Source organism: Chiloscyllium plagiosum, chromosome 39 (genome assembly GCF_004010195.1).
Source record: "Chiloscyllium plagiosum isolate BGI_BamShark_2017 chromosome 39, ASM401019v2, whole genome shotgun sequence".
Taxonomy (NCBI): domain Eukaryota; kingdom Metazoa; phylum Chordata; class Chondrichthyes; order Orectolobiformes; family Hemiscylliidae; genus Chiloscyllium; species Chiloscyllium plagiosum.
Window position 1 is genome coordinate 5,256,173 of NC_057748.1, and position 25,621 is coordinate 5,281,793.

Consider the following 25,621-nt stretch of genomic DNA (forward strand, 5'->3'; position numbering starts at 1 on the left):
AGATAGGCAGGTAGGACAAGTCCAGACCAGTCATGGGGACAGTGCTGAGCTGGAAGTTGGGAACTGCGGTGAGTGGGGGAGGGGATGAAGGTGATAGGTCAGGGAGGAGAGGGTGGAGTGGATAGGTGGAAAAGGAGATAGGTAGGTAGGACAAGTCTGGACAAGTCATGGGGACAGTGCTGAGCTGGAAGTTTGGAACTAGGGTGACGTGGGAGAAGGGGAAATGAGGAAACTGTTGAAGTCCACATTGATGCCCTGGGGTTGAAGTGTTCTATGGTGGAATGGTCCTCCTGGGAGCAGATACGGTGGAGGCGGAGGAATTGGGAATACAGATCAGAGTCTCCGAAAGGCATAGTCCACTGATGCTGCAGTTAACCAAGAATTGGCCATCTTAAGATGTAGGAAGAAGAGTAGGCCATTCAGCCCATCAAGTCTGCTCTGCCATTCATTGAGATCACAGGTGATCTCATAATCCGCAGCTCCACTTTCCTGCTTTTACTCCATAGCCCTCGATTCCTTTGCTGATTAAAAATCTGTCAATCTCAAGCTTGAATATACTTAACAATCCAGTCTTGACAGCCCTCTGTGGTTCAGAATTCCACAGTATCACCACTTGAGAGGGGAAAAAAAACTCCTCCGTTGTCTTAAATGTGCAGCCCTTTATTTTGAGATCATACCCTTTGGTCTTAGAATCTCCCACAAGGGGAAACAACCTTTTTACTTCCACCCTGTCAAGTTCCCCAAAAATCTTTAAATGAAACAAAGAACTGCAGATACTAGAGATCTGAAACAAAAACAGACAATGCTGGAAAAACTCTGAAAAATCACTGGATTTGAAATGTTAATTGTGCTTTCTTCCCACAGATGCTGCTGAAGTTTGCCAGCAATTTTTGTTTTTGACCCAAAGAATCACATTTCTTTCAAAAAGGTTGCCTCTCATTCTTCTAAATTTCAATGAGTACAGACCCAACTTACTTAACCGCTCCTCAAAAGACAGTTTCTCTATACTCAGAATCAGCCTAGTCTACCTCATCTAGGCTGTATCCAATGCCAGGATATCTCCCCTTAAATAAGGGGACCAAAACTGTTCTTTATTCACTCGGTGTCGCTGGCTGGTCAGCATTTATTGCCTCCCCCTAGTTGCCCTTGGGGGAAATGGTGGTGAGCTGCCTTCTTGGACCGTTGCAATCCATATGCTGTAGGTATGGGAGGGATTTCCAGGATTTTAACCCAACGATACTGAAATTATGGTTGATATATATTTCCAAGTCAGGATAGTGAGTGGTTTGGAAGGAAACTTGTAGGTGTCCCATGTATCTGTTGCCCTTGTCCTTCTAGATGGAAGTGGACATTGGTTTGGAATGTGCTGTCTAAGGATCTTTAGTGAATTTTGTAGGTGCATCTTGTAGATGGTACACTCTACTGCTACTGTGCGATAGTGGAGCCATCCAAGCTTTGTCCTGGATGATGTCAAGGCTCTTGAGTGTTGTTTAGAGCTGCATCTATTCAGGCAGGTAAGGAGTATTCCATCACACTCCTGACTTGTACCTTATAAATGCTGGGCAGGGTTTGGGGAGTCGGTAAGTAAGTCACTTGCTGCATTATTCCTAGCCTCTGATCTGCCTTGGTAGCAACTGTTTTTAGATGTGGTGAGTCCAGTTGGGTTTTTTGGGCAATGGTAATCCCCAGGTTGTTAATTGTGGGGGATTCAGTCATGGTATTCATGACATTTGTGTGGCATGATTGCTACTTGCCATTTTTCATATTGTGCAGATCTTATTGCTATTGAGCATGGACTGTGTCAATATCTGAGGAGTAGTGAATGTTGCTGAACATTGTGCAGTCATCAGTGAACATCCCCACTTCTGACCTTTTATGGAGGGAAGCTCATTGATAAAGCAGCTGAAGATGGTTGGGCCTAGGACACCACCGTGAGGAGCTCCTGCAGAGATGTCCTGGAGCTGAGATCACTAATCTCCAAAAACCACAACTATATTCCAATATGCCAGGTAAGGCTCTATTCCAGTGGAGATTTGCTACTGATACCATTGATTCCAGTTTTGTTCAGGCTCCTTGATGCCACACTTGGTTGAATGCACCTTTGATGTCAAGAGCTGTCACTCTCCCCTCACCTGTGGAATTCAGCTCCTTTGTTTATATTTGAACCAAGGCTGTAATGAGGTCAGGAGCTGAGTGGCTCTGGTGGAACCCAAATTGGGCATCATTGAACAGAGCTGCTTGGTACTTTCCATCACAACTGATGGTTGAGAGTAGACAATGGAGCAGTAATTGGCTGGGTTGGATTTGTCTTGGATAAATTTCCATATTGTCAGGTCGATGCTAGTGATGTAACTGTACTGGAAAGGTTTGGTTAGGTATGAGGGTAGTTCTGGAACACAAGTCTTCTGTACTATTGTTGGAATGTTGTCACGGCCCATAGCCTTTGTAGTACCCAGTGACTCCAACAGTTTCTTGATATCGCATGGAGTGAATTGAATTGGCTGTGATGCTGGGGACCACTGGGGGGAGGCCAAGATGGATCATCCACTCAGCACTTCCGGCTGAAGATTGCTGCAAATGCTTCAGCCTTGTCTTTAGCACTGATTTGCTGGGCTCTTCCATTATTGAGGATAGGGATATTTGTGGAGTCACCTCCTTCAGTGAGTTGTTTAATTGTCCACCACCACTCACGATGTGACAGGACTGCAAATCTTAGATGTGATCTATTGGTTATGAGATCGCCTAGGTCTGTCTGTAACTTGCTGCTTGTCCTGTTTGGCATGCATGTTGTCTTGTTTGGTAGCTTCACCAGGTTGACACTTCATTTTTAGATATGTCTGGTGCTGGTGCTGGTGCTGAACCTGGCATGTGTTCTGTACTCCATTGAACCAGGATTGTTCCCCTGGGGCATGATGATAATGTTTGAGTGTGGCATATGAAGGGCAATGAGGTGGCAGATTGTGCTCGAGTACTATTCTGTTGCTGTTGATGGCACACAGTGCCTCATGGACGCCCAGTCTTGAGTTGCCAAATCTGTTTGTAGTCTGTCCCATTTAGCATGGTGGTAGTGCCACATAACATGATGGAAGGTATTCTCAATGTGAAGATGGGACTTTGTCTCCACAAGGACTGTGCAATGGTCACTCTTACTGATATACTGTCATGGACAGATGCGTCTGCAGCTGATACTTTGGTAAAGATGAGAACAGGTATGTTTCCAATCTAGCAACTATGTCCTTTAGGATCTGACTAGCTTAATCAGAAATGCTGTTGCTGAGCCACTTTTGGTGATGAACATCAAAATCCCCCACTCTTGCACCCTTTCCACTGTCAGTGCTCCCTCCAAACATTACTCAACATGGAAGAGTACTGATTCATCAGCTGAGGGAAGATGGTTTGTGGTAATCAACAGGAGGCTTTGTTGCTCATGTTTCACCTAAAACCATGAGACTTCATGGAGTCTGGAGTCAATATTGAGGACTCTCAGGGCAACTCTCCCCGATTGTATACCACTGTGCTGCCACCTTGCGATCTGTCCTGCTGCTGGGACAGAAAATATCTAGGGATGGTGATGCTATCTAGAACATTATCTGTAAGGTATGATTCTGTGAGTATGATCATGTCGAACTTTTGCTTGACTAGCTGTGAGACAGCTCTCCCAATTTTAACATTAGTCTCCCACTATTAGGAGGACTTTGCACAGCTGTTGGGCTGTTTCTGCCATTTTCTCCTAGTGTCTAGGATAAAGTTAGGTGGTTCATCTGGTTTCATTCCTTTAGTTGAGACATCGTAGCGATTGATACAACGGAGTGGTTTGTTAGACCATTTCAGAGAGGAGTAGAGAGCCAACCATGTTGCTGTGGCTCTGAAGTCACCTGTAAGGTGGGGACAGCAGATTTCCTTCCCTGAAGGATGTTAGTGAACCAGATTTATTTTTCTGACAATGGTCACAATCTGAATTCCAGATTTAAAAAAAAAGAATTCATATTCCACCATCTGCCGTGGCGGGGCCTCAAACACTGGTCCCCAGAGCATTAGCTGAATTTCTGGATTGAGTTCTGAGTTTCTAGTGATAATATCACTCAGCCAGCATTCTGCTTGTGGTATAATTGGTATCTTCTATAGTTCCAGTAAGACCTTCTGATTTCAAAGAGAATGGAGTTTTAAACTAAAGGTCAACATTCCATTTACTTTTCCTATTATCGACTGAACCTGGATGCTATCCTTTTCTAAATTATGCATCAGGAACCTCGAATCATTCTGTGCTGTATCCTTCTGTTGTCTTTTTTCTCATTTCAAAATATTCAGCTCCTGTATTCTTCTCCCAAAGTGCAGGAACTCGCATTGTCCCCCATTCTATTCCATCTGTCAAATTTTTGTCCATTCACTCATCCCTCGATAGTCTCTTGCTGTCATCCTCAACACTTTCCTTCCCACCTATTTTTGTGTTAATTGCAAATTTGGCAATAGTATATTCACTTCCTTAGCCAAATTATTCATATGTATTGTAAATAATTGTGGCCCCATCATTGATCCCGGTGGCACTCCACTAGTTACATACAGCCTGCCTGAAAGTGATCCCTTTATCCCAATGTCTTCTATTAGTTAGGCAGTCATCCATTCATGCTAACATAATACATTCATTACCATGGACTCTTATCTTATGAACTAGCCTTGTGTGCAGTTCTTTACGAAATGTCTTTTGAAAACCAAATATATTATTCCATTGGTTCCCCTTCACAATACCATAAGACACAGGAGCAGAAATTAGGCTATTCAGCCCATTCAGTCTGCTCTGTCTTTCAATCATGGCAGATAAGTTTCTCAACCCCATTCTCCTGCTTTCTCCCTGTAACCCTTGATCCCCTTGATACTCAAGACCCTATCTATCTCAGTCTTAAATATACTTAATGATCTGGCCTCTGCAGCCTTCTGCGGCAATGAATTCTAAAGATTCCCCACTCTCTGGCTGAAGAAGTTTCTCCTTATCTCTGTTCTAAAAGGTCTTCCCTTTACTCCAAACCTATGCCCTCGGGTCCTAGTCTCTCCTACCAATGGAAACATCTTCCCAACATCTGCTCTGTCCAGGCCATTCAGTATTCTGTATGTTTCAATTAGATTCCCCCTCATCCTTCAAAACTCCATTGAGTATAAATCCAGCATCCTCAAACGTTCCTCATATATTAAGCTTTTCATTCCTCGGACCATTCTCATGAATCTTCTCTGAACACTCTCCAGGGCCAGTACATCCCTCCTGAGGTATGGGGCCCAAAACTCCGCACAATACTCCAAATGTGGCCTGACCAGAAACTTGCAAAGCCTCAGAAGTACATCCCTGTTTTTATATTCAAGTTCTCTCAAAATAAATGCCAGTATTGTATTTGCCTTCCTAACTACTGACTCAACCTGCAAGTTTACCTTGAGAGAATCCTGGATGAGAACTACCAAGTCTCTTTGCACTTCAGACTTCTGAATTTTCTCCCCATTTAGAAAACAGTCCATGCCTCTATTCTTCCCACCAAAGTGCATGTCCTCTCACTTTCCCACATTGTGCTCCATCTGCCAATTCTTTGCCCACTCTCCTAACCTGCCCAAATCCTTTTGCAGCCTCCCCGCCTCCTCAATGCTACCTGTCCCTCTACCTATCTTTGTATCATCTGCAAACTTAGCCAGAATGCCTTCAATTCCTTCACCTAAATCGTTAATGTATAAAGTGGAAAATTGTGATCCCAACACTGAGCCTTGTGGAAAGCCTCTTGTCACCGACTGCCATCCTGAGAAAGACTCTTTTATCATCTACGTTGCTTGTTACTTCCTTGAAGAACTGAAATAAACTTCAGGTATGGGGATTTCCCCTTCATGAAGCCATGATGTCTTTACTTTGTCATGTTATGTATTTCTAAATGCTCTGCTATTACACCTATATAATAGAATCTACCAGTTTCTCAAAGGCTGATGGTAAGCTAACTGGCATATAGTTACCTCTTCTATGTCTGTCTCCCTTTTTACACAAAAGTGTTACATTGGCAGCTTTCCTCTGGGACTTGCCAGAATCTGAGGGTTCCCGGATGATTACTACCAGTGCATCGGTTATCTTTGTAGTTACTTCCTTTAATATCGTAGGATGCATCTCATGAGGTTCAGGGTACAAGTTGGTCTTTAGTCCCATTAGTTTCCAGTGTACCTTTTTCTAACCACATTTTGTCCCTTAATTATTTAGTACTTTTGGAATGCTATTAATGTCATAGAGTCATACAGCGTGGAGACAGACCCTTCAGTCCAACTAATCCATGTCAACCATGTTCCCAAACTAAACTACTCCCATCTGTTTGCATAGGGCCCAAATCCCTGCAAATCTTTTCCTATTTGTGTATTTAACCAAATGTCTTTCAAGTGTTGTAACAGTATCTGCATCCACCACTTCCTCTCTGAGTAAGAGCCATTCTTGTGTTTAAAAGAAAGTCACCCCTGATGTCCTGTATAAAATTTTCTCCTTTCACCTTAAAAATATGCCCCTAGTTTTGAACTCCCTCACTCTAGGGAAATTCTTACTGTAAAGACAAATGCAAAGTTCTTCTGCCGTTTCCTGGCTCCCCATTTGTTATGTCCCCAGCTTTGTTCTCCTGGGGGCCTATGTTCACTGTGACCGCTCTCCAATTTTTTCATATATTTAATAATGAAGCTCTTGTTGTCCATTTTATGTTACTTACTAGCTTGTTCTTAGTTTATTGGTTTATGTATTGCAGTTGAAAACTTTCCAAATTCCCTGATTCACTACTAACCTTTGCCACACTATATGTTTTTTCTCTTTCAATTTGATACTGCCCTCAATTTCAGGCCAGTTTATCCCCTTCTCAGAATCCTACTTCCTCACATGGATATACCTACCATTGTTTGGCGATCCTTTCCCAATCCACTCGTTAACTATTCCCTCAGTACCGTGTAATTGCATTTAAGTTTAGCAGAGTTGTTTCCGACCCAAGTTTCTCTCACTCAAACTGAATGTCAAATTCTACTTCAATAACATTATTGTCTCCTAGGGGATCTCTTAATCTGAAATGTGTTTTATGCCCACAATATACAATACCAGATCTAAAATTGCCTGATCCCTGGTTAGGTTCACAAAAATTATTCCAGTGCATTTCATGAATTCTTCTTTGTGGCTACCACTACTGATTTATTTTTCCCAATCTAAATGAAGACTAAAGTCACCCATGATTAATGTACTGCCTTTTTTAGTATGCCCTCATTAGCTCCTGATTTATTCTGTTCTGCAGAATAGTTACTGTCAGGGGCCATGTAGACTACTTCATCAATGTCAGCTTCCCTTTGTTATTTTTTGCTTGCATCTAAAAATATTCTACACTTTCTGATCAAAGATCATTTCTTGTTATCATTTATTCCATCTTTTACGAACAAAGCCACTCCACCACCTCTCCCCTTTTTTGAAAGGTCACACACTTCTCAATATTTGATTCCCAACTTCGGTCGTCTTCCAACCGTGTCTTTGTAATGGCTATAAGATCATACTCATTAATGTGTATTTGTGATGTAATTCATTAACTCAAAGCAGTCAAAGATTATGATAGATTTGGGCAAAAGTAATTTGGTCGGGTGGACTTTGCAAGGGCAGAGGTAATTTTGCTTTGAGTTCTCACCCAGAGAATAGTATCTCTGACAATGGAGTGCTCACCTGGTCCTGGCAAGTGCAGTGGGGTCTGGACCTATCCCAGAAGACTTGTATTTGCATGTGACATGGTGCCGGTAGGGAGTATGTTCTAGGAAACTAGGGGATGGGTGGGAAATGGAGTGACCAGACTTGCTGACCTTTTTTATGGTAAAATAAATTATTAAATTTTATAATTAATTTCTAATTAAACAATTAAAATTTCATATTTTTATTTGCATTAACATTTATGATGAGTGGAAAAATCACATGCTGGACTGTTCTCTCTGCGTGTGTCTCTGTCCCTTCTGTGTGTCTGCAAAATTATGGAATTTCACCCTTATGGGAGATACTTCTGAAGCTTTTTTTTAGTGCACCTCATCTTTCTGTCTGTTCAGTCACAAACATAAAGAAATCAAGTGGGACTTCTGTGTAGGAGCTAGACTGTGATGTTGCTGCAGCTTCCCTGTCAGTTGAGAGGCCTCCATTTGGGGAAATTCTTTCTCAGGTTTGGAAACATGGGAACCGATTCAGTCTAAACTTAAACACTTACGCTGAACGAACAGGCTGAGCAGAACCAGGGAAATCCTGTGAGGCTTAAGGATGTACGTTGGACAGGGGTCGCTTTTGGGGTCAGATGAGTGACCCATTGTGTTATGAGTGCAGTCAGTGAGTGTTAAACCCCCACTTGATTCCAGAAAGCAGTCCCCCATCTTAGCAGGGAGTTGTGGGCAGAGCTGTGGAGCGGTCTTTTAGAACAGATTGCCTTTCAATACTAGCAGCTGTGCAGTTCTTTACCACCATTCATGGGGAATGTAATGTCCTCGAATCCTGCAGGAAGAAGAGAGGGTGGATCCTGTCATCTGGTTCCCTGAGTCATTTGGCAGAATACCTCATCACCAGAACTTTCCAACATGCACCAGGACATCACTTGATTGGTGGTGAGAAGGGCATTGCTCACCACATCCTTCCTGCGTGCCCGGTTTCTGTGTGTCATTACATGCTGCCCTTGAAGTGACTATGTTAGCGAAGAAACTGTCATGCGTCTCCTTCTGGAATGTGTCTTTGCAAAGAAGGTCTGGAGGGAGATACGGCAGTTTTTGTCAAAGTTCATCTTGAGTGGTTCTGTGACTCAGGTCTCTCTGCTCTATGGGCTGTTCCCTGGGACACACAGCAGGACAAGCATTGACTGCACCTGATGGACTATTATCTCTGAAAGATGCTCTTTGGTCTGCCTGAAACAAGTTGGTCTTCCAGTGCAGAGAGTTGATCTTGATTGAGTGTTGCAGACTGTCCCATTCCAAAATCCAGGACGACCTGCTGAGGGACACATTAAAGCCTAGGGCAACTGCTGCCAAGGTGCAGTGGGGAAAGACCACCATCTAAGGTCTTTCTGCAGAAGTTTAACAAGAGTCTGTTCAGTTATCAGATCCTCTTGGTGCCTCAATGTGTATAAGTAGTATTCTGCATGAGTAAGAAATGCCTTTGGTTTTGCAACTGCAGGGAATGTCAAATTCCAATGGGTTTTTTTTTTGCTATGCAAAGACTGTACAGAGCTGCTTCAGTACTTGTGTATGCAGATAATTTTTTTTTAATGAGTAAAAGTATTTTTTTTCAATTAAAGAAAATGATCGAAGCACTTGGAAGAGGCCATTCAGCCTCTTGAGAGTACTATAGTATGTTTCAGCTCACTCGGAATTTGGGTTTCTCTGGCTATATCTACTTTTACCTGCGTGTTGTAGTCTGGAGCAGTGGATGGCAATTGTGGAAGCTCCAAAGTTTTTGTCCAGAAATCCATGGTCCAGGCTGACCAGAAATCTCTCCCATTCTTACCACCTGCCATTTGTGTGGGTCAGGAAGGATTTTGAAGTTGATCCTTGACCTGTTTGACCACATAACCATGCACTGACCTTGGACATCAAGTCCAAGAGTGGGACATGAACCCAGAGGTCCTGGATTCAAGGCCGGGACACAATCCACTGTGTCACCTGACCTCCCTCCTTGAGCCTTGCCTTACCATTGGCTTTGAACATGGCTGACCCTTGAGCCATTGTGCTGTATTAATTCTCTCTCCCTTGCTTAACAAAGATTAGATTACATTACATTACATTACAGCGTGGAAACAGTTATCAAACTGTGTTGAAATCCCCACCCTTCAATAACTATGGGAGTGACTTGTTGTCGATGTCACATAAAGGGTAGTGGAAAAAGTGCCTCCTAATGTCTCTCCTGAATGGCTTAGTTTTAATTTTAACATTTACTACATTTAATAACAAAATTAAGAGGTTCACACAGTGTATCATTCACCCTATGACCGACCCTGGAAGCTGTCAGTGAATTGAAATCTGGACAGTATTGGGTGGGATTTTAAAACAAACATCCCCCTGAAGTTATCAGTGAGTGGGCTGTGGGAGGCCTCACTTAAAGAGAACTTCATCTCATCATATGACCAGATGAGACCGATTCCTTACTTTATTTTCACAGGAGAAACCCTGGCGTTTAAAGTGTCAATCCCAGTAGCAGCAATGAGGTGAATGTTTTAATTCAGTGCAGTCGTCTCATTGCTATGGAAACCTTTTTTTATTTTCACTGGTATTCCAGAGCGTGAATGATTATAAATCATGAATAATACATAACTGCTGGGTGATTTTCACTGCAAAGGAAGGTGGGGGGAGATGCTGAGAAGCTGCTCTGGTGGTTAGGTTAGCAATATCTGCATTTATATAACCTCATGTAACTAAGTAAATCATCTCTGAAGTGTTTCCTAAGGACATTGTCAAATGACAGAGCAAACAGAACACTGGACCATAGCCTTGCTTAATGGGATCAGCTTTAAGATGTAACCAGTTGCAGTTGGCCAGGTTTAAGGATGGGTCTCCAGAATTTGGGAGCCAAGACAACTGAAGACACAGCTTCCAATGGTGGGAGGGATGGGACTGGTGCCAAAACTGAGAAATGCGGAGATCGCTGAGGAGTGAAGTAGAGTGGAATCCGATTTCAGTTTAATTGAGGGTGGCTAACCCCCCATTACTGGCCAGGCATTGAAGATTTATCTCCAGAACACTGCTATGGACCCCTGGAGAGAAGAATTCATGGGGCTGTTTCTTAAAAAGATTTTTTTGTCATCTTTTTTAAACATTTCTCTTGCCTTGACATAAAAATATTGAAGGAAGTAGACTTGGATGTTCATCTGACAAACACTGGCTTGAGAATCGTTTTGCTTTCCAATTGGTGCCAAAGTCAGGGCTTCACAAGGATGGATGTGTTGGCCAACAAATGACCAGAGCAGGGAGCCCAGAATCTCCCAGGATGTCTTTAATTTCAAATAAAAGCAGAAAGTGCTGGACAAACTCGAACAGGTCTAGGCAGCATCTCCAGTGGACCGAACAGAGTTGTTAACGTTTGAGTCAAGTATGACTTTTCATTTTTAATCACAGTTGGAAATACATCACCGTTCTATCTGTGTTGTTGGGATAAATCTTAGAATTCCCTCCCTAAAAGCATGAAGGGTCTGGTTACTGCCATGTGGACTGCAGCATTTCAAGAAGGCAGCTCACCACCACTTTCTGAGGGCAAACAACGATGGGTAATAAATGCTGGCCCAACCAGAGACATCCACATGCCTTGACTGAAATTAAAAATCTCTAGCTCAACTCTTTTGAAAGTTGTTACAAACGATGCAACCTGCTGAGAGCCCAATGTTTAAAAGGAATGAAGTTGGTTTATGATCTATACGTTCAGGATCCTGTTGCTCTGGGAATTTCAGACTCTGTTGATCTCCTGACTGGTCCAGGAAGTGGCCCCCTTGTAGCTCAAATATCTCTAGGTGAACAAGCCTTTGAGATGTATTTGGCAGCTTGATGTCCCTATTTGCCTTTTTCAGGAAATTTTGCCTCATGTGACCAAGTTTCCAACATCGATTTTCCTGCTCCTCGGATGCTGCCCGACCTGCTGTGCTTTTCCGGCACCACTCTGATCTAAACCCTGACCAGGTTTATGGCCTACCTTTGTCCGTTATTGCAGCTAAGTAGCTTGCTAAACAGTCAACAAGCAAATGGACCTAGAGGCACATGTAGGGATGACTAGTTTTAGGCAATAGGACATAGGAGCAGAAATTAGGCTATTCAGCCCATCGAGTCTGCTCTGCCATTCAATCATGGCTGATAGATTTTTCAACCCTATTTTACTGCTTTCTCCTCATTGCAACAAGAATTTATCTCTCTCAGTTTTAAAATATACTCAATGACCTGGTCTCTGCGGCCTTCTGTGGCAATGAATTCCATAGATTCATCACTCCCTGGCTGAAGAAGTTTCTCCTTATCTCCATTCTAGAGGGTCTTCCCTTTACTCTTAAGTCCTCGTCTCTCCTGCCAATGGAAACATCTTCCCAAACATCTTCCACTCTATCCAGTATTCTGAAAGTTTCAATCAGATTACATCCCCCTCATCCTTCCCAGAGTCCTCAAACATTTTGTTTATCAAAGGGCTTGAGTGAAGTGGGCAGTTTTTATGAAAGTGGGCAGTTTTCACAGGTGAGTTCTTTGCCTCCCTGTTAGCCAACCCACACAGTTCCAGACCCACTGGACTCCATTATCATACTCTTGCTAGGGGTGGGATTTGAACCTACAACCTTTTGGTTTCTACTCCGGAATGGTAACAGTTGTACTTGCTGATTTCAACACCCTTGCTCTAATGCAGATGTAAAGTGGGAGAATGGCCAACAGAGCTTTGGAAAGCAAATCCAAACTTGTGTCATGACAGAGCGCTGGAGCATCACGAGAATTATTTGCGGAATGTCATGTGGATCAGTCTTCACCAAACCCTTCAATATTGTGACGTTTGTCCCTTCTTCCGTCACATTCCTGGCAGCGAGCCTGCCGTGACTGATTACCCCCTCCCACTGCTAAATCTGGTGCTGGCCTAGCATGGCTTTCATTGTGCAGGTAGCTGGGGGGTGTGACAAAGCTTCCTGCCCAACCTTGAAACCTCATTTGAGAAAGAGTCTGCACAGACAGGGATAAACACACTAAAGAAAACTTCTGAGACCTCCACCACATCAAGAAGCAAAGTTAATCCCTCGTCTTAGTTTAAATGTTTATCTTTATTTTGTGGGCAGACTCATTGCCTATTGTTCTGAATATACAGCTTCAACAGCAGATAATAGGCAATGTATGTACAATTAGAAATGCACAGCAAGACTTTGATCAGAGCATGCAGGGAATCTGTTCCAGCGGCCTGTTTGGAGGTATGTGTTTCTGTGGAGGCTTTCTCTTGAAAGTCTTGCGGTCCTGTGTGTGCTTTTGTTTGCGTCTTTGAGAATGCGAGGACAGTTCCAGCGTTGGCAGCGTGGAGCGAGCAGTGACGTTGGTAACAGATTGTGCCAAATTTTTGATGGTGATTTGAGCTGTCATTTGCTGAACTTTATGAAAAGAGCAAAAGGGCCACCTGCAGCTCTCTCCAGCTGGCTGCATCATGTCAGAAATGAAAGGCACAGGGTTCTGAGAGGACACTTGTGTGACGTAGAGGAGGTCAGCTCACGGCAAGTCAGGCCCAAAACCTCATGAGGCTGGATGTAACCCAGCACAACTCAAACTGGACTCTTGTCCAGGGTGTCGTTCCGAGAAGTCAGCTACATTCATGTAGCACCCATCCAAGTGCTTTTCAGCCAATGCAGCACTTGCTTGTTTTGAAATCTAGTCATGTGTGAGGCAGGAAACATAGCAACCAATATGCGTAAATCAAGCTTCCACAAGCTACAATGAGAGAATCACTGGAATACATCCTTTTTGTGCTGACACAGAATTGTTATGGTGCCAAAGGAGGCCATTCAGCCTATCATTAGTGCACTGGCCATTTAATACTGTTTCCTGTATATTGTTTTCATTTAACTACCCCCTGTGCTCCTTTGAATGTATCAATCAAGTTTTCTTCCATCAGTGTATTCCAGACCCTAATTATGAGCTGGGAAATTAAGTTTATTTTCACATCTCTATTTTTTTTTTGTCAAACTTTTTTAAATTGTGCTCTCTAGTTCTTGATTCATTTACGAGTGAGAACAGTTTCTCCCTACCTGCTCTGTCCAGGTCCCTCCTGATTTTTGAAATCAGGATTTCTATCAAATTTTGATTTCTGTCAAATTTCCTCTACAACTTTTAAGAATAAATTGGTCAGGTGATTCGGGATGTCGTCCTTGAACTAACGGAATGCTGTCTTTTCCTGTCTACCCGGGAGGGCAGATGGAAACTCAATTACTCACTCTCCTCATCTGAAAGTTGGCGCTACTGATGGTGCCCCATTCCCTCAGAGCCACACTGGGAGTGTCAGCCAAAACTTTGTGCTCCTGTCTTTACAGGGGTCTTGAGCCCTCAGCCATTGGGCGTAGAGTCAAGACTGCTATCTACTTCACAGGTGCTGACACTTGTAGACATCTCTCTTGTCATCTGCTGATTTACAACAGAAGCACAGAAATATGAACAAAAGCAGTGGACCATTCAGCCCTTTTGAACCTGTTCCACCATTCATTATATTATGGCTGAGGTTGCAAGTCAATTCCCCATTCCCATTTTGTGCCCATACCCTTTGATTCCTCTAAACCCTAAGAACTAGATCCAGCTCTTTCTTGAAAACGTTCACTGTTTTAGCCTCAATCTGTGGCAGAGAATTCCACAGGTTCACCACTGTCTGGGTGAAGACATTTCTCCTCCTCCTCAGTCTATAATCACTGATTTGATACAGTACAGCAGGAGGCTATTAGGCCCATTATGCCTGCATCAGCTCCATTATATATTCCAGCTCTATTCCCTACAACCAATTTCTTGAGTTTTCCCCATATCCCTGTACACCATTTCGATCCAAAAAAACCATCCAATGCCCTTTTGAATGCCTCAATCGAACCTGCCTCCACTGTATTTCCAGGCAGCATATTCCACACACAACTATTTGCTGAATGTCATGGCAGCTTAGAGATGTGCAGTGTGGAAATAGACCCTTTGGTCTAATTCGTCCATACATTTAGCCCATATCCCTCTAAACTCTTCCTATTCGTATACCCAACCCAGATGCCTGTTAAAGGTTATAATTGTACCAGCCTCCTCCACTTCCTCTGGCAGCTCATTCCATATGCAGAACACTCTGTGTGAAAATGTTGCCCCTTAGGTCCCTTTTATATCTTTCCCCCCTCACCCTAAACCTATGCCCTCTAGTTCTGGATCCCTCTAAACTCTTCCTATTCGTATATCCAACCCAGATGCCTGTTAAAGGTTATAATTGTACCAGCCTCCTCCACTTCCTCTGGCAGCTCATTCCATATGCAGAACACTGTGTGAAAATGTTGCCCCTTAGGTCCCTTTTATATCTTTCCCCCCTCACCCTAAACCTATGCCCTCTAGTTCTGGACTTCCCCACCCCTGGGAAAAAACCTTGTATATTTACCCTATCCGTGCCCCTCACGGTTTTATAAACCTCTATAAGGTCACTCCTCAGCCTTCAAAACGCCAGGTAAAATAGCCCTAGCCTATTCAGCCTCTCTCTATAGCTCAAATGCTCCAACTCTGGCAACTGTGAATTTTTTTTTTTTCTCTCATTCCAATGGGCTACCCTGTGTCCTTGTCGAGAACCAGGGGTTACAGTCCTTTCCTGGTCATTGGGAATGCCCTTCCTTCATCTATCTTGTCTATTCCTGTTAGAGTTTTATAGCTTAATATGAGATGTCCCCCCAACCTTCATCATTCTAAACTCAAGTGAACATAATCTTAATTGATCCAGGCTCTCCGTACGTCAGTCCTGCCTTCCCAGGAATCAGTCTGGTAAACCTTTGTTGGACTTAGTCCATAGTCAGAACATCCTTCCTCTGATAATGAGACCCAAACTGTACACTACTCTGGGTGTAGTCACATCAAGGCCCTGTACAATCACAGCTACGCACAGCAACAGATACTTCTGATGTGTGGAATGTCAGCTTGTTTCTTAACTGGTTTTGGACATAGGTTTGCAAATAACTGGAAAGTATTTCTTAAATGAATGAATTGGTACTTCTGACGACTTTTGTCAAGATTACACATGGGACAAAAAGTAAAGATCTGGAATCCTTGGCTGTCTATATAGAAGTGTAGGGGTGGATATTCTGGAATGGAAGTGAAGGTGTTGTATATTCATTGCTGCCTCCACCCCAGTTGATGCATTAGTCAAGCAGCTCTCTGCCTTCACTTCAAAGAATAGGGCTACACTGCAGCTAGAAGTCACTGGTGGTGGTTTTCAGATCTGAGATGGGATCTCCTATCCATGCTGGGGGTCTGCAGTAGTCTCAGCAGTGCCAGGAGTCAGCTTATCCATGTATGGTGTGCATATTCATTTCTTCCTGGGACTCATTACAGGGAGTCCCAAGAAGATATGAATATGGACACCATACGTGGATAAGTATGGGGAGTTTGGTCATCAGATGGATCGCGACTTTGTTGAACTGGGGCTGAGGAGGTACAAAGGTAGCTTGGGGTGCCCCTCTGATGGGCTAAAGGAATACTCTGCTCCTTCTTGCCTTTTACCCTAGGTAGTCAACTTGGTAGGACAGTCTCCTGTATCATCAGGGGTCATTAATTAATGAATGGCCATTAGTTGGCCAGATCATAGAATCGCTACACTCTGCACCAACCCTCCGAAGAGCAACCCACCCAGAACCTTCCCTATTCCTGTAACCTCACATTTATCGCAGCTAATCCAACTAATCTACAAATCCCTGGACTCTACGAACAATTTAGCATGGCCAGTCTACCTAACCCCCACATCCTTGCATTGTGGGAGGAAACCAGAGCACTTGGCGGAAGACCATGCAGACATTGGGAGAATGTGCAAACTCCACACGGTTACCCAAGGATAGAATCAAACTCAGGTCCCTGGCAATATGAGGCAGCAGTGCTAACCACTGAGTCACTGTGCCGCTCCTGATGAGGGCCTCAATGGGCTTCAACTGTGGGCAGACTGCCTGAATACCTTATCAGCCTGTCATATTATTGGAGTTAGCGCGTAGGTGGGTGCAAACCATTGTTCCTCCTGTTCTTATCTGTCATCCAGGGCTCCCTGATTGGACCAGATTAACAGCCACAATCAGGGAACTCTTATTGCATGAATTACCCTGACTCATAGTTGGCAGTTGGGGTGGGGAAAGATGTGGGGGTTGGAAAATGTCACTGGACTAGTAATCAGGAGACCAGGGCTAATGCTCTGGTGGTATGGGTTCAAATTCAACTACAGCTTGTGGAATTTGAATCTGATTTTAGCTTTCCATTCCAGATGTATTAACTAACAGTGACCGTGACCACCATTGTTGAATTTTTTTTTATTAGAAAAACCTGATTCCCCTTCAGGAAAGGAAATCTGTCATCTACATGTGACTCCAGACCCATTGAAATGTGATTCTTCACTTTCTCTGTGAAGTGACTGAGTAGGATGCAGTGTTCAAGGTAATTAGGGATGAGCCACAAATACTACTCTTCCATAGAAAATGGAGGTATCCAAAGTTGAAAGTAAGGGGGGTGATGGTGTGAGGCAGTTTTCATTAAAAGGGGGTTTTGCTGAGGGTGTGGATTATTGGTAATACACAAAAAATTCAGGAAGGTGCCTGGGACCCTTGCTTTTACCCAGTAAGTCGTCATAATTCAGAATGCACTGCCTGAATAAGGTGGTGGAGGAGAAAACACACTTTTTTTGCATTTATGTAGCACCTTTCATGACACCTGATGCCTTGAAATGCTTTACAGGCAATGAAAATATTTTGAAGTGTGCTAACCATTGGCAGCCAGTTTGCATACAGTGAGCTCCCACCAGTAGCAATGCAATCAATTGTCTGATTTTGTGGTGTTGACTTGGAGGTGAATATTGACTGCGAATGTACTATTCTTGCTCTTCAGGACAGTGGTCACAAACTCTTGAACATTGGCGTTGTGCACAGGGCCTGGGTTTAGCGTTTCCTTCAAAAGGCAGCATCTCTGACACTGTGGCACTCCTTCTGTACTGCACTGGGAGCGTCAGACTTGGAGTTTTATGCTGCATTCCTGGTCTGGGACTTCACAGCATGATGCTACCACTTGGGTTCCAGCTGGTGGCTTAAGTAGATTTAATGGTAACTTTCCAATGCAATGGGATCAGTCCTTAAAAGATGCAATAAAATTCAAGATAGTGTCCCTGTTTCTTACCCAGGAGGCCTGGATTCAGGACCAACCTGCTCCAGAGCAGTGTTTTCTTTTTTATTCACTGATGGGACATGGGTGTGGCTGGCTGAGCCAGCATTTATTTACTTCCTTAGTTGCCCTTGAGAAAGTGGTGGTAAACTGCCTTCCTGCCACTGCAGTCCTGTGGCGTGTAGGTAGACCCACAATATTGTTAGGGAGGGAATTCCAGGATTTGGACGCTGCGACACTGGCAATATATTTCTAAGTCAGGATAGTGAATGGCTTGGGGAGGAACTTGCAGGGATGGTGTTCCCATGTATCTGCTGTCATTGTCCTTCTAGATAGAAGTGGTCCTGGGTTTAGAAGGTGCTGTCAAAGGATACCTGGTGAATTTCTATGGTACATCTAGTAGATAGTACACACTGCTGCTACTGAACATTGGTGGTGGAGGAGTGAATGTGGATGTAGTGCCATTCAACCGGGCTGCTTTGTCATGGATAGTGTCAAGCGTTTTAAGTGTTATTGGAGCTGACCCCATCCAAACAAGTAGTGAGTATTCTTTCTCACTCCTGACTTGTGCCTTGTAGATAGTGGACAGGCTTTAGGAGTCAGGAGCTGAGTTACTCATCACAATATTCCTAGCCTCTGACTTGCTGTTGTAGCCATATTTTTATACAGTGACTCCAGTTGAGTTTCTAGTCAATGGTAACCCAGGGGATATCGATAGTGGGGGGACTTGGCATCTGGTAGTAGCATCTGTAAACAAATGAATTTAAAAATATCTAAAATTCAAGGTTGTGGGGAAAAGAGCAAGGTAAATTGGGGCTAATGAGTAGGTCATGACATGGGTACGATGGAATGAACAGCTTCCTTTTGTCGACACAGTCCTACCATGGTGGAAAATAACTTGTATGTTTAGGAACTGTGCTCTGTTTCTTTCTGTCCATCCAGGATGGTGTACACTGGCCTTATGCCAGTCCAGTAATGATTAGCCTGCAGCACTTTGTTCTTTCGCTTCAGAATCTAAATGACTGCAATATTCCAGGGCCCCAGTCTTGTTTTATTTGCATTCATTACGCTAATTAAAAGGCCAAATGGTTTTTATTTTTGGGCCTATTAGATTGGTAACACTCTCTTGGATTCTGGCCAATTTGCTTGTTTTACAAAGGATTGCAGTTTCTGCTAGTTTTTTTTTATTTCTTTGTAACTTCCATCGATGCTGTTGTCTGGGTCCAAAGTCAGGGGGAAGACCCTTTACTTTCACCACCCCACACGGCAGAGGGAGTGAGCTACATGAAAAGAATGGATTCTGATTGTACCTTTGCAGCTTCTGTTGCTAATTCTGTAGTGCTACAGACATCTTGTCATGAACTTGACCTCAGCACCCCCAAGCTGCTACATAACTAACAGCCAGAGCATCCTTGGCTTGTGATACCAAGAGGCATGGTGTTGTGCCTTGTGAATGTTAACCTTACCCTCACTGAGTGACTGCAGTCTGACCCCAAGAGGGCCTCCAAGCCCTTTGATTTACCATGTTGTACAAGAGGAGGTGGTGATATGGTGCTAATACCACTTGACCTGTCATTCATAATACCCAGTTAATATTCTGGGGAAATATGAAACAAAAACCAAAATTGCTGGAGAAACTCTGCCAATCTAACAGCATCTGTGGAGAGAGAAACAGCTAATGTTTCGAGTACAGTGACCCTTCATCAGAACCTAGTCTTCTGAGGGAAAGTTGGGGGGGGTAGGGGAGAGAGTGGGATTTGAATCCTATCCCAACATTGGTGAAATTTGTATTTATCAGAGACAAATGGAATTAAAAGCTGATCGAAAGACAACAATGTTAATCATTGTAAAAATCCACCGAATTCACTAATATAATTTTTAGGGAAGGAAATCTGCTATCCTTACTGACCATGGGTCTGGGGTTATGTAGCCCAGACAGCAAGTTTTCTTCTGAGAAATGACAATAGTGGGTTTTTATGATAATTGACAGCGGTTACACAGCCGCTCTTTAGCTTTTAATTCCAGATTTCATCAAATTCATATCTGCTGCACCTGCCACAGTGGGATTCCAACCTAATGATCTGGCCTACACGTGATTCCAGACCAACAGAAATGTGGTTTATTCTTAATTGCCCTCTGGAATTGGTTCCCAAGGCTATTAGTTAAAGGACAGTGGGTTTGGGCAGCCAGTGTCAGCCTTGCCAATGACATGAACATCCCATAAAATAATGAAAAAGCTGCAGTTGTTCAGGACATTGAATGGAAGGGACCTGGAGCCAAATGCACAGTCAGGGTCTTCATATTTGAGGCAGTATACTTGCCTTTAAGACAGGTCAGCAAGGTTTATTTTAGTTGGTTCCTATGATGAGTGGTTGAGTTAATTGGGCAAACAATGTCTGGAGTTCAGAAGAATAAGAGACGATCTCATTGAAACGTACAAGATTCTGAAAGAGCTAGTTAGGATAGATCCAAAGTGTTTTTCATAATCCCCTGGCTGGAGACTCTTTGGAGGCACAGCCCCAGTATAAGGGGTGATGGCTTGGGACCAAGGAGAGGAGATAAGTGTTTAAAGAAAATGTAGTTTGGGCGCACTTGAGTTGGACAATAGTTGGACTTGAGAAGAAAGCCTGTCATTGCCTCGGGAACAAGTTATATAAATGTCACTTTGTCTCTGTCTAAATTTTGAGAACTAATGAAGTTAATTATTTTTCTTAAATTCACTCATGGGACATGGGCATCATGAGCTGGAACAGCATTTATTGCCCATCCCTATTTGCCCTTTGGAAGATGGTAGTGAGCGGTCTTCTTGAATTGCTGCCAACCATGTGCTGTTTGGAGAACCCATAATGCCTTGAAGGGAATTTCAGGATTTTGACCCAGCGACTGAAGGAATGGTGATTATATTTCCAATCAGGATAGTGAGTGGCTTGGAGGGGAACTTAGAAATGGTGGCGTTCTCAATGTATTTGGGCTTTCAACGTCACTTGCCTGCCCTACTTGCTCCCTTCCTTCCTGAAGGACAAAGCAATGTGCCCATCCCAATGTATTTGCTGCCTTTGTTCTTCTAGACAGAAGTGACTTTGGAAGGTGCTGTCTGAGGACATTCGGTGAGTTTCTGCAGTGCATTTGTAGACAGTAGCACCAGTGTGTATTTAAGGTCAGTTGTGGAGGGAGTCAATATTTGTGAATGTGGTGTTAGTCAAACAGGCTGGTTTTGTTCTTGATGGTGTCAACCTTTGAGTGTTGTTGGAGCTGCACTCATCCAGGCAAGTAGTGGACAGGTTTGGGGAGGGGGAGTCAGAAGGTAAGTTACTTGTTGCAGTATTCTTATCCTCTGACCTGCTGTTGTAGCCACTGTATTTGTGATGAGTCCAATTGGGGTAAGCCCCCATGACATTTATAGTATCAAGGGGTGGTAATTAAATTGTCTGTTATTGGAGATGGTCATGGTCTGGCATTTGTGTGGCACAAATGTTACTTGCCGCTTGTTAGCCCAAGCCTGCGTATTGTCCAGATCTTACTGCATTTGGACTGTGACTGTTTCAGTATCTGAGGAGTCATAAATGGTGCTGAACATTGTAGAATCATCAGTGAACATCCCCACATCTGACCTTACGATGGAGGAGTGGTCGTTAATCAAGCAGTTGGTTGGACCTGGGGCACTACACTGAGAAATTCTTGCAGACATGTCCTTGAGTTGAGATGACTCAAGGATCCAAAAATCTCAACCATCTTCCTCTGTGTAGGTATGACTCCAACCAGCAGAGAATTTGCCCTCCGACATGCATTGATTTCAGTTTTGCTAGGGCTCTTTGATGCCACACTCAATCAAATGCAAGCTTGATGTCAATGGCTGTCAATCACACCTCATCTCTGGAATTCAGCTCTTCTGTCCATGTTTGAGCCAAGTCTGTAATAAGATCAGGCATTGAGTGACCCTGGCAGAACCAAACTGGGTGTTGTTGAGCAAGTTATTGCTGAGCAGTGACAAGTTCATTTGCCAGATGGTGTCTTCTTGTGAAAGAAGCGTGGAGATAGTTGGAACAGGAGAAGGCCATTCAGCCCTTCGAACCTACCTTGTCGTTGTGTGATCATGGCTGATCATCCAATGCAGTACCTTGTTCCTGCTTTCTCCCCATACCTTTTCTGATCTCTTTAGCCCTAAGAACTATTTCCAACTCCTGCTGGAAAAGGAACTCTTGTTGACAGATGCAAATCTGTAATCCCAACAGTTTCACTAGAATTCTGTCCTTTTTAATCAAGATTAGAGTGGTGCTGGAAAAGCACAGCAGGTCAGGCAGCATCGGAGGAACAGGAAAATTGACGCTTCGGGCAAAAGCCCTTCATCAGAAATGAGGCTGGGAGCCTCGGGGGTGGAGAGATAAATGGGAGGGGCTGGGGAGAAGGTAGCTGAGAGTGCAAGAGGTGGATGGAGGTGGGGGAAAGGTGATAGGTCGGAGAGGAGAGTGGAGCTGATAGGTCGGAAGGAAGATTGACAAGTGAGTCAGCCATGAGGATGGTGCTGAGCTGGAAGGTTGGAACTGGAGTAAGGTGGGGGGAGGGAAAATGAGGAAACTGGTGAAGTCCTTTTTAAGTCCAATTCTCAGTGTGGGGATTCCAGTATAACAATTTGAATTGTAGGGGCATCACTGTTAATTTCAGTCTAATTTGGGTTTATTTTTTGCTTTCGTGTCAATTTCTATTTTGACAGTGTACAGTTGCTCTCCCTTGTTCCCCTCTTTTCGCCCTCCTCATTTTTCCTCCCAGTTTGCAAGAAACCTAAGATAGAGGAGTGGCTGTTGGCCATTGGTCTGTTAAGCCTATGCGTCCCTATAATACGATCATGGGTGATCTTGGGTTTGCCTGTCCCATTCCCTCTGTTCCTCCCTCCCTGAAGGATAAAGCAATGTGCCTATCCCAACTCTTCAATATATCCAACAACAGAATCTTCGCAATGTTTTGAGGTGGAGAATTCCAAAGATTTTCAGCCCTCTACATAAACTTTGCACACCTCTGTCCCCCTACTCGCTTCTCTTCCGCCCCTCCAGAAGCAATTTAACAAGAACCAGTGAGTGGTCTGTTCAATTTATGAATTGTCCAGTTTGCCGGGGGAAGTCCCTGGGGGGGATAAAAGAGCCTAGGAGGAAGGGAGCTTCTTGATGCTCTATTAATTTGAAGCCTTCTCACACTTTTTCCAGATCTCGTTGGATGAAGGCCCTGAATAGTAACTGGTGTCACTGTGTGGGAAGTCTCCCACACAAGCAGCAGCTGGTGTGTGACATGCAGAGATGTGAGCTGAGAGAGAGAGAGAGAGAGGCTCGCCTCTGTGACAGAGTGGGCATCATAGGGTTTGGCGGGAGAAATCTGGCAGTTGGTGGCGGGGGGGCTGGTGTTGGAAATACTGCCAAATGAGAAACATTTTTGTACAGGGTGATCAGGCAGGTGCAGGGTCTGGGGAACGTGTGGATGCTGAACAGGGTGGCAGGTGGGTGCGCGGATGCAGTATCAGGGTTAGAATCTAGATTGTATTGGGATACTGCTGGTGAGAGGATTCAGGTGGGAGAAATGGTGGCAGTCAGATGTCTGGGCAATATGGGGTTCAGGCAGGTCTTTAGGAATGTGGAGAGTGTTGGTGTTTTTGGTGGGCGGGGTGGGAGAGCAGCATGGGGGTATAGTTCAAAGTTTGTGCGAAGATTTGTAACTCGGGTGCTCGTTGTTGTGGTTCTGTTCGCCGAGCTGGAAGTTTTTGTTGCAAACGTTTCGTCCCCTGGCTAGGCGACATCATCAGTGCTTGGGAGCCTCCTGGCTTCGCAGGAGGCTCCCAAGCACTGATGATGTCGCCTAGCCAGGGGACGAAACGTTTGCAACAAAAACTTCCAGCTCGGCGAACAGAACCACAACAATGGGGGTATAGTGCTGGCTGGTCAGTTGTCGCAGGGGCAGCAGGTTATAAATGTCAGAGTTTTAGTTACTTGGTGTCAGAGCAGGTTTTAAAGCCTCTGACATTTTCTGGGAAATTATTCAGCTCTGTAAGCCAGAACCCTTCAACTTTAACTCCGAGTTGTTGACTGATTGCCCCTTGAACTGAGTGTCTTCCTGGGGCCATTTCAAAGGGCAGTGAAGAGGCACCATCCCTGTAGGTCTGAAGTTATGTGTAGATTAGAGTGGCATCAGTGAGCCAGATGGGTTTGATTTACGACAATCACTGACTGTAGTTGTGGTCACTACAACTCAGTCTGTCTTTTAATTCAATACTCTTTTAAAGTCAAAATTACACCAAATGCAGTGTCCTTGGAGCTTGTTTCTCTAGATTACTAATCCAGTGACACTACAATGATGCTACTGTCTCTCCAATTTAGGTTAATTCCAGGTGGGAAGGTTCTCCTGTGAAGAGGGTTTGAATAGAATGAGCACATGTTTTTGGAGTTTAGAAAAGGGGACATGGTCTCATTACAACACCCAAAGCTTAATGATGGCTTGAAAAGCTGCTGTTGAGAGTCCAGAGCTATTGAATCATTGTCTCGGGATAAGGGGTTGGCCATTTTCACTCAGGGTAATGACCTGTGGAATTTGCTACCACCGAAGACCATGGAGGCCAAGTCACTGAATATTTTCAAGAAAGAAATAGATACACTTCAGTAAGGCATTTGATAAGGTTCCCCGAGGTAGGCTAACGGAGAAAGTGAAGTCGCATGGGGTCCAGGGTGTACTAGCTAGATGGATAGAGAACTGGCTGGGCAGCAAAAGACAGAGAGTTAAAGGAAGTTTCTCAAAATGGAAAACTGTGACCAGTGGTGTTCCACAGGGATCCGTGTTGGGGCCACTGTTGTTTGTGATTATTATAAATGATTTGGAGGAAGGTATAAGTGGCCTAATTAGCAAGTTTGCAGATGACACCAAGATTGGTGGATTAGCAGACAGTGAATGGGACTGTCAGAGAATGCAGCAGAATATAGATAGTTAGATTGGAGAGTGGGCAGAGAAATGGCAGATGGAGTTCAATCTGGGCAAATGCGAAGTAACGCATTTTGGAAGATCCAATTCAAGAGCGAACTATACGGTAAATGGAAAAGCTCTGGGGAAATTTGATGTACAGAGAGATCTGGGTGTTCAGGTCCATTGTGTCCTGAAGGTGGCAACACAGGTTGATAGAGTGGTCAAGAAGGCATATGGCATACTTTCCTTCATCAAATGGCTAACTGAGTACAAGAGTTGGCAGGTCATGTTACAATGTATAGGTTCAGCCACATTTGGAATACTGCGTACAGTTCAGCTTGCCACATTATCAAAAGGATGTGGATGCTTTGGAGAGGTTGCAGAGGAGGTTCACCAGGGTGTTACCTGGTATGGAGGGCGCTAGCTATGAAGAGAGATTGAGTATATTTGGATTATATTCATTAGAATGACAGAGTCTGAGGGAGGACCTGATTGAGGGCCACAAAATCATGAGACGTATAGACAGGGTGGATAGCAAGATGCTTTTACCCAAAGTGGGGGTTCTCAGTTACTAGGGATCATGAATTCCTGGTGAGAAGGGAAAGGTTTAAGGGAGATATGTGTGGGAATTCTTTATGCAGAGGGTGCCTGGAACACAGTGTCAGCAGAGGTGGTAGCGGCGGGCACAATAGTGTCATTTAAGATGTATCTAGACAGGTACATGAATGGGCAGGGAGCTGAGAGTTACAGATCCTTAGAAAATTGGTGGCAGGTTTAGATAAAGGATCTGGATCAGTGCAGGCTTGGAGGCTGAAGGGCATGTTCCTGTGCTGTAATTTTCTTTGTT

The 25,621-nt window shown here is 44.0% G+C and overlaps 1 protein-coding gene across 9 annotated transcripts in view; it reads left to right on the forward strand.

Annotated features, from left to right (window-relative positions):
• ppfia3 (PTPRF interacting protein alpha 3) overlaps nt 1-25,621 on the forward strand; it is a 135,244-nt gene that overhangs the window by 24,853 nt on the left and 84,770 nt on the right. The window contains exon 1 of one of the 9 annotated variants that reach the window (XM_043679599.1): nt 12,793-12,911. The exons of the other annotated variants lie outside the window; for them this stretch is intronic. Within the exon in view, the coding sequence (XP_043535534.1) occupies nt 12,834-12,911 (78 nt within the window). The 5' untranslated portion in view covers nt 12,793-12,833. Of the gene's footprint in view, nt 1-12,792; nt 12,912-25,621 lie in introns of those variants that run through there. 9 annotated transcript variants of the gene reach the window in all.